The 9743-nt window shown below is 46.8% G+C and overlaps 1 protein-coding gene across 1 annotated transcript; it reads left to right on the top strand.

The window, feature by feature from the left end:
* The first annotated feature begins 80 nt into the window (after positions 1-80).
* LOC139000221 (zinc finger protein 551-like) lies at positions 81-3378 on the top strand. Its single transcript, XM_070402482.1, has 2 exons — positions 81-201; positions 1811-3378. The coding sequence occupies exons 1-2, from the start codon at positions 81-83 to the stop codon at positions 3376-3378; spliced, it is 1689 nt and encodes a 562-aa protein (XP_070258583.1).
* The last annotated feature ends 6365 nt before the right edge of the window (positions 3379-9743 follow it).

The following is a 9743-nucleotide window of genomic DNA, read 5'->3' as shown; positions in this document are numbered from 1 at the left end:
AGAGGGTGGGAATGATGAAGAACTTGAAATCCTAAGAGAGAAGCTAATCATGGCTTGAACTGTTCCCATCACGACAGGATATGAACTTTGAGGACGTGGCCATTGTCTTCTCTGAGGAGGAGTGGGGGCTCCTTGATGACGCTCAGAGACTTCTCTACTGCAATGTGATGCTGGAAGTGTTTGCACTTGTCTCATCTGCAGGTATGACCTTCACGTTTGTCCCAATGTCCTGAGGTGATGAATACTCTTCCTTTATTCTCCAAACGTAGCTCTCACAGCCAGACCATGGGCTCTACTAATATCCCCCACTGGCCTTTCAAATGGGCTGTGGCTGCCAGGGGCGAGCTGTGTGGGGAGTCCTGAGCTCTGGACTCTCCAAGCATCCCTTACACCCACTGCCTCAGAAAATGCAAGAAGTATCTGGGAGTCAGGATTCTTGCAATGAGCTTAATGGGACCCACTTTGAACTTTCTCTTCCTGGGAAGGTGACTATGTCCTCATGGCTTCCACTTCTACACCATTCATCTAGGTAAGACTTTTTGTGACAGCCTATGCCAGGTTATTGTATTTACTTACATGAAACTCGGAGGCTTGGGGGGGGCGGGGTCCCAGGGTATCAACAGGGCAGAGGGAGCAGTAGTGGCTGCTCTCAGGCCTGCCCTCAGGGGCCCCACTTCTCAGTGTCCTGGCAATCGCTGCAAGCACCTCTGAGAGAAAGCCGCCTTTGAGTTCCAACCAATGCCAGACAGTCCAGTTTCTTCCATATGAGTCTGGGTCCCCAGAGACTCGCCAGGACTGGAGTTCAGAGCAGTCGGGAGCTTGGACACCTTCCCGAATGAAAAAGACAACACTGTCCTCAGCCACCAGCCCTCTGCGCATGTGCATCTGTACCTCTGTACTTTACTTGCACACCGTACCTCCTCTGAGGCTCGGTATGCTTTTCTCTTTCCTTCTAGTTGCGGAATTTCCACTCAGCCAGCCTTCCTGTGGTTCTGGATGATGTCTGTTCCATCTTTTAGTTGTTTTGAAGTTGTTGTGCTAGGCAGCCATCTCTGATATTTACCTATGCCGCCATCTTGGTTTTCCGAACCCTGTATTCTTTCTCAGGGTGAACTGGCAAGATGGTCTCTGATGAGGCCTGATCCTACTGAGTGGAAACTGGGGGAAGGTATCACATGAGGGTTTTTTTCCAGATCACACCAGGAACCCGCTTGTGTCCAACCATATTTAGGTGCAGATGCGTTTGTCCACAACTTATTTCTACGTTTTCTTTACCATTTTTGGCGTTTTGATGACTGATCATTTCATCTTTAACTTCATGGATTTCGCTACCTTCACCTTTGTCACTTTTTTGCATCACCTGTCCCTGGGCACTGCTCCCTGTGCAGTATTCTCTTGCATGGACCTGCACATGTGTTATGAGGTGCACATACATGCTTAAGTAGTCCTAGAATGCCAGCTCTTGAATTTTACTTGGAATAAGATATAAGCAACCTTCTGCACAGCTTGCCCATGTCATCAGCAGATAAGCCCTGCTGAACACTGTTAGCAGAAGAAGGAGCTGATGATCCTGCTTCGATTCCATGTGGTGCCTGCCATCTTTGTGGCATATTTCTGGTGAGGCTTTCCTTGTTTTGTGATATTCAGAGTTCCAGAACTTCACTGGAGCCTTTTCTAAACCTGTCCAGCACATCTGTTATTTTCACAAAATTGCGTGGAACGCATGTATGATGCGCAACATATTTTTGTAATGGAACTACCCTCATCACCGTAGTCAACATCCAGTTCCTCCTCATTTCTCTGTTTTCAGGTTGTTGGCATAACACGGATGACGAGGAGACCTGTTCTGAGCAGAGCGTATCTGTACAAGGAGAGTCACAGTTCAGGTCGTGTAAGACAGAGCCAGCAACCCAGAGGACCCATCTGTGTAAGCGGTGTTTCTCTGTATTAAAAGACATTCTGCACCTGACTGAGTCTCAGGCAAAGGACTTTGAGCAGAAAGCCTTCTTAAGTGATGAATGTTTGAGAGACTCGGGTTTCAGTGCAAACCCTCTCCAGCAACAGAGGGAAGCCAGTGGAGAGATGCCCTGGAAAGGAGCTGTGGACAGGGCCTCTTTTGTGACCAGGTGCAGCTTCTACTTATCAGGGCTGCGTTCATCCAGGAGGGAGGTTGGGGAAGACTTGCCAGCCATCTCAGAGCTTCTCCAGCACCAGGCCCCTCTCAACACTGAGGAGCCACACGGTGACAGTGAGACTTCCCAGAAAATTCGCAGTGGAACAAGTCATAACCAGTGGGGTCAATGTAAAAATACTGCCAGCAACAACCAGAATGTTATTCAACAGAGCCTCTACTTTGGGGAAGTGAAATATGAATGTAACAAATCTGGAAATATTTTTAGAGGAATCTCTAGCCTCATTCAACATTGGAAAGTTCGCAGTGGAGAAAAGCCATATAAGTGTAGTGATTGTGGGAAGGCCTTTGGATATAAGACTAACCTCAATAAACACCACAGAGTTCACACTGGAGAAAAGCCCTATGTGTGTAGTGACTGTGGGAAGTCATTCAGGCAAATCTCTGTTCTTAATCGGCACCAGAGAGTTCACACTGGGGAAAAGCCATATGAGTGTACTGATTGCGGCAAGACTTTCAGTCAAAGGAACAACCTCACTGACCACCAGAGAGTTCACACAGGAGAAAAACCTTATGAGTGCAGTGAATGTGGGAAATCTTTTAGATGCTGTGGTCACCTTTTTACCCATAGGAGAATTCACACTGGAGAAAAACCTTATGAGTGTAGTGAATGTGGGAAATCCTTCAGAGAAAGGTGTACGCTTACTAAACACCAGAGAGTTCACACTGGAGAAAAATCTTATGAGTGCATTGAATGTGGGAAATCTTTTAGATGCCATGGTCAACTTTTTACCCATAGGAGAATTCACACTGGAGAAAAACCTTATGAATGCAGTGATTGTGGGAAGTCCTTCAGACAAAGGTGTACCCTGACTAAGCACCAGAGAATTCACACTGGAGAAAAACCTTACGAGTGCAGTGAATGTGGGAAGTCCTTTGGACAAAGGTGTACCCTCACCGAACACCAGAGAGTTCACACTGAAGAAAAACCGTATGAGTGTAGTGAATGTGGGCAGTCCTTCAGACGAAAGAATGCCCTCACTGAACACCAGAGAATTCACACTGGAGAAAAACCTTATGAATGCAGTGAATGTGGGAAATCTTTTAGATTCCGTAGTCAGGTTTTTAAGCACAAGAGAGTTCACACAGGAGAAATGCTACATAAGTGTAGTGAATGTGGGAAATCATTTAGCCAAAAATCTCACCTCCTTAGACACCTGATTGTTCACAATGGAGAAAAGCTTTAAATGGGCACCGAATACTTTCTTTTTCTCGTTGACAATAACAACACTTAAGAGGACTGCTTGATACACATTTAACAGAACATAAACCCCTTTACCACAACATGCACTCGGCTAGATTCCTCATTAAATTTCAAGAAGTAGTGATGCTTTAGATAACTCATGGCACTTGCTAAGCTGCTCGGGCCTACTACCCGATTGAAATCAGTGGGAGTATTCCTGGCTGAGGCGATTTCACCTCCACCACCTGGCTCGCCTGAACAGTGTGCCTCAGTCACAACCCCTCCGTGGTCAGGGAACAGGAATTCTGTGTTCTCAGCTTTGCCTGAGCATACTTGTGATTACTCTAAGCTTATGGCAGGATTTTCATTCCATTCTGACTAGGAAATGGAGTTGATTGAGGGTTCATCCAGTGCACCCATCCTCAGCTAAGTAGAGCTACCTCTCTCAGCACATCACCTTATGATGTGATGAATTGTTTCAGATTCCAATTCACCAATCTGAAAACCCATTGAATTTTCTAACACGTCTCGGGATTATGATCTTTTTGTCCTGGTGCTTTTGCTCATGTACTAGTACCTTTCATTTTGTTGGTCCTATGCATTGCCTGGCGTGATCTGAAAGCACACTTGGGATCTGTCCGCATGTCCAGGGGAACAGACATTGTGGGAATCCCCAACCTGCTGTGCTTTGGAAGGCAAAGCGTGGAGTCAGAAAATCACAGTGTCCAGTATTCACTTGTAATGCAATGCTGCCCAAGACCTGGAAAGAAAGCCGGCATGACTTGGTGGTTCTCATTTGCAGCCTGGTGCCTCCTGTGATTGAGGTCTGAGGTCATCCTGAAGATGGGGGTGGGGGGCTTTTTTCTGCTTCTGTGAACAATGGGAATTATATTCTCGGTTCACAGTGTGTATTACATACTGTCAAGGTGCCCTGTGCCGTTATGAATGACATTTCATAGGCTGGTGTCCCTTGTATTAAGACTCTGAGGGTTAGGTTGAACTACAATTGGGTCAGAAACCCTGTGTTCATAGTGAGTGGGAAAGAGTGCAGTGAATTAAGTGAATCACGACTCTTGTGAACGTTACCCACAAATGACCAAGGACGTGTGACTTGTGTGGTCATTGTGGACAGGCGTCCTCGGTTCTTCCATCACTGTTCCCTGTGACTAAAGTTATTTTTAGGGAAAATAATCTAAAGGGTCTGTGACCTCTTCTGGCCTCTCTAAGGTGTTCACCTCAATGTTTGCTCAACAGGCAAGACCTCAAAGCTAGAGGAAGGGTAATCCTGTAGTCAGTCCCAGGATGTGGCATTTGTGACCCAGTCAGCATTCCTGTTGATTCTGATGGCCATAGTCTTCTCTGCTTGCCAGTGTTTGCTGCCACTGAGGCAAGGCTGGTGCTCCCAGGAAATTAGGAGAGAGATGGCAGAGCCCATATAGGGTTGTCATTTTAATTTTCTAACAGGACAGTTATATCAGGGCCTTTATTTGGAAGCACATTTTAAGGTTTTGTTTAGGTATATTTGTACTATTTGTTGAGCTTGGACATAGGGATCCAGCTCTAAAACGGTCACATGTGATTTAAACTTTTCTCTCACCCGTATACAGGTTCAGGCAGAAGCAGGCATACAATTGTGAATATGCAAAACACAGAGTTGACTCTCTATTTTTCTAAATAAGTATTTTACATATTTAAAAATATTTTTAACGACTTTTCATAAAGGGAGGAAGGTAGTGAAAGAGAGAGAGCGAGAGAGAGAGAGAGAGAGAGAGAGAGAGAAATGGTGATATTAGAAAGAAACATCAAACAGTTGCGTCCTGCACGTCACCTGCAGGGCATCCTGACAGGCACGTGCCTTGAGCTGGAATGGAACCAGTGACCTTCTAGGGCAACCGATGGTGCTCAAACACCTGAGGTTCACTGGCCAGGGAAGAGTTTATTCTTGTATTTTATTATTTCTAAGTTATTGTAGTAATTTCCAGCCAACAGCTCTACACCTACTTGTGCCACACCCTGTAGTTACCTCCTCCCCTTTTGTAATCTCTCCTTCTGCCGTCCCCAGCCCTAAATGCAGTCATTGATTTTCCGTCCTTTACAAGATTAGTTAATATTTTTCATAATTTCAGAAGCACTATAAGGGGTATACAAATACTGCTTTCCTTCATGCTACACAGTTACTTTGAGATTCGGCACGAATGCTTATGTGAATAGTTAATTATTTTTTATGGCTGAGTCATAGTGAGTTCTGTGAATAACCAGTTTACCTATTATTGATCTGTCTATGGTTTTAGTTATTTCCAGGTTTGAGATATTAAAAATAAATCTGCTGGGAATAGTGCCTTCAGTTCTTAATATAGAGGTAGGTTTTACTTATCAAAGTGATGCAGTGTAGGCGAATGTTTTACCTGTTAGTATATGCAGAACTGTGTTCTAAAATGATCATTCCCTTTGGCTTTCCAACCACTTACAGTAATGAAATTTCTAGTTTTTCTACAACCCTGCCAGGACATGTGATGTTTAATCCTTTTAATAATAGGCCGAGAAATGAGTATAGTATCAACTTGCTTTTTTAAATTCCATTTTCCTAATAAAGTTTTTACAATTTTTTCCCTAATAAATTTTTCATGGTGAACCTTTTCTCAAGCAATTATTTACACTGTCTTTGTCTCCTTGTTGAAATGTCTGGTCAGAATCTTTTGCCAATTTTTAAAATGAAATTATTATTTTAACTATAGGTTAGTGCAGCATCTAACATATATTTATTTATTTCACTCAATCCTCAATGTCTCAACTGAATTCCTTGCAATGTAAAACCATAAACATTTTTTAAAGAATATTTTTTCATTGATTTTAGAGAGAAGGGAGAGGGATAGAGAGATAGAAACATCAATGATGAGAGAGAATCATTGATTGCTTGCCTCATGCACGCCCCCTTCTGTGGATCAAACCCGCAACCCAGGCATGTGCCCTTCCTTAGAATCGAACCCAGGACTCTTCAGTCTCCAGGCTGATGCTCTATCCACTGAGCTAAACTGGCTAGGGCTCAACCCCTTAATTCTTTTTTTAAAAAAATATTTTTGTTGATTTCAGAGAGGAAGGGAGAGGAAGGGAGAGAGAGAGAGTAACATACACGATGAGAGAGAAACATCTATCATCTGCCTCTTGCACATCCCCTACTTGGAATCGAGCTCACAACCTGGGCATGTGCCCTTGTCCAGAATCGAACCTAGGACCCTTCCAACCACAGGCTGATGCTCTATCCAGTGAGCCAAACCAGCTAGGGCCCCTTATTTCTTTTAAAAATTGTAATCCTCATCTGAGGATATGTTTATTGCTTTGAGAGAGAGAGGAAGGGAGGGGCACAGAGAAAAAAAAGGAACAGCTATGTGAGAGGAAACATGGACCGGTTGCCTTCCATAAATGCCGGACAGCAGATCAAACCCACAACCTGATCTGTGCCCTCACCAGGAACCGAACATGCCCTTTGATTGAAGTGAGCGAATGAAATGAAGCTGCAAGAGATTAAGCCGCCTGGCCAGGGCAGCATGTGAAATCTTCATGTTTCCTTCAAGACCATGAGTTAGTATGACTCAGCATTTGGGGGCGTGTTTCTTTTGCATGTTGCCTGTTGGTTGTATGTGTGAATTGGCTGTCCCTTTGGATGTTCCTGATGTGTGTATGTGTGTATTGTGTTCTCTTTGTGTCTGTGTTCTATGTCTGTGTATGTCTGCTCGGGTGTGTGCACGGGTATGTTCATTGTGTGTGTGTGTGTCTGTATGTGTTTGTGTGTGTCCTCTGATACTGTCTGTATGACACCGATTGTTTCTATGTGTGTGTGTGTGTGTGTGTGTGTGTGTGTTCCCCTCAAGGTGTTCCCTGTGTGTGCAGTGTGTGTCTGTGTGAGCCTGGCCATAAGCCCTGCAACTGAGTGCCCAGCTGTGGCTGGGCGTGTCTGGAACCTGGGTGATTCTGTGCTTGTGGTGTCAGTATGTTTCTGTGTGACTCTGTGCACCCCAGACACAGGCAACTACCTAGGCAGTCTCTGGAGGGGTCAGAAAATGGCCCCTTCTGCCGATGCTCACCCAGCCTCTGCTGTCCCTTTTGGGCTCCCCTCTCAGGCCTCAGGGATGGATGAAAAGGGTTAGTTCATAGAACCCCAGGCTGTGGGAAGGGGAGGAATTAGAGAAGATTCTGATGGCAGACTGGAGTTAGAGAGTGTGCATGGGGAATGTTTGTGAAGGACACTAGGCTTCGTGGAGGAGCTGGGGATCCAGGTGCCTTGGGAAGGAATGAGTCGGTGGGTGCATGTGGGGGGAGCTGAGGGGTAAGACTTCCAGGCTCCTAACCCCCCACTAGGAATGAGGAAGTGGACGTCCCTGGAGAGGGGTGTCCCTTGCCCATGTGAAAGGGAGGCTGACGCCTCAGGGAGGAAGGTGCCACGGGCTCCATGGAGCATCATTCTGGGACTTCTGGACTCTGTTCAACTACTGGGTTTGCATGGCCAAATGGGTCACTGGGGCCAGGAGCGAGAATTAGGCCCAGAGGTCTCTTCACTGTGGATGGGGAGAACTATGGAGGGACCTCATTCAGCACAGGTTCCTGCACAGAATGAGCAGAAACCACAGGGTCACCATTAATGTTACCGGCAGCATTTTCACCATCAGCCCCACCTAATGGAGCCCTTCCCTGGGCGATGCAAATGATACTGAGCATTGGAGGCAGGGTAGCAACTGATGTTAATATAGAAGAACATGGATGCTGGTTGCTTGCAGCCTGAACTCTTCCCAGTCACCACTATTAACTTGTGAGTCTTCACTTGCACCACAGTGTGGGATGTGAGGCAGCCAGGGGTTTACCCAGGTCACACTCAGAAGTGGGTTCTGAGTTCGCTGCCAATGCCATCTGCCCAAACTCCTTTTCTGAGGTTCACTGCTTTGGAACTTGCCAGTGATGGTTTAGGGCAGCGGTTCTCAACCTGTGGGTCGCGACCCCTATGTCGGTCAAACGACCCTTTCCCAAGGGTCGCCTAAGACCATCCTGCATATCAGATATTTACATGATGATTCATAACAGGAGCAACAGTACAGTTATGACGTAGCAATGAAAATAATGTTGTGGTTGGGCCACAACATGAGGAACTGTATTTAAAGGCCCAGAAGGTTGAGAACCAGTGGTTTAGGGCAACCAGGGGACAAAGTCAACCTGGATGTGGAGACAGGAACCCATCCTGATGGACTCCCATGGTCATTTCTGACCCGTCCCTGCTCCTCTCCTTGGCCCTGCACAGTCCCTGACAAGAGGCGGGCACCACGTGGTCATGTTAATGGGGCCCATCGAGTAAGTATGTCAGGTTCTCCTCCTGACCACCTGAGTGTGACTTCAGCCTGTGAGGTGCTCTGACCAATGAAATGTGCTGGGAGTGAAGCCTGTCTGAAATAACATCTCCAAATAATGGCTCAGTTGCAGACAACACTCCCCATAATCCTGCCACCCGCCACCAAAACCTATGGTTGTCATTTCCCACGGCCATTCGGGCGCCCCAACACCAATATTCTCAATGGCCAGTGACTGGGATCCTAACGCCACCTGCGCGGCCTGGAAAGCTCCTTACCCAAAGGGCAATGCGCCTAATGATGGCTGCGTTTAGCCAATGAAAGCCCAGGAGAGGCGCCTGAGCCTGGCGCTCATTGGTTTGGGCGTGACTCCCAGATTAGTCCTCCTGGTGGTCAGTTTCACTTCCTCGTTCTATCGACTTAGAGGGCCCAGCGGGCAGTATCAGGACTAGGACAAGCCGGCAGAGGCAGTGTCCCCGCTGTGCAGGGGGTGTCTGAGGCTTGTTGACCTGCAGCAGGCGGGATTGAGGTCTCCATGCTTCCCAGACTCCTCTCTGCTTACTGAGGTCAACTCAGCCTCACCCCATTTACCCTCCATCCTACCACGCCGTCAGGCCCTGCAGCTCGCCTCCCAGCACCCGGAACAGTGAGTAGCTTGTAGGTGACACAGCATGTGATGGGGTGAAAGAGGGTGACGGGCTGCAATACCGCTCAGTCAGGCCGTGGGGCTGTGGCTGAGCTGTGAGGACTCGGGAAACCCAGGTCTTTTTTGTGTTTAAAGGCAACAAAGAAGATGAGGCAAAGTTTTGTGTGAGGAGTTTTACTTTCATCCTCAGGACGCTGGGGGCACGAGTGGTTGTGAACAGCAGAGGGACGTTGTCTGAGGTCGGGTTCTAAACGTTTCCACAAACTGCTGATAAGAATCACATCTTAAAAGGGAGAGGAGAGCAGTTAGGGATGGGAAGGAGGAGTCCTTTGAAAGATAAGGAACTTGACAAGAGTGTGCACTGAGGACCGAGCCCTGGAGGAATGCAGC

Source organism: Myotis yumanensis, unplaced genomic scaffold (genome assembly GCF_028538775.1).
Source record: "Myotis yumanensis isolate MYYU_CA2020_CCGP unplaced genomic scaffold, mMyoYum1.0.hap1 SCAF_23, whole genome shotgun sequence".
NCBI lineage: Eukaryota > Metazoa > Chordata > Mammalia > Chiroptera > Vespertilionidae > Myotis > Myotis yumanensis.
This window is presented reverse-complemented; position numbering and strand designations above follow the sequence as displayed.

What these genes read in the sequence shown, in the direction of transcription:
- LOC139000221 (XM_070402482.1), top strand. Translation starts at nt 81, where the DNA reads ATGAACTTTGAGGACGTGGCCATTGTCTTCTCTGAGGAGGAGTGGGGG. An exon ending in TGCACTTGTCTCATCTGCAG is followed by an intron (nt 202 to 1,810) that starts GTATGACCTTCA and finishes CTCTGTTTTCAG; the next exon opens with GTTGTTGGCATAACACGGAT.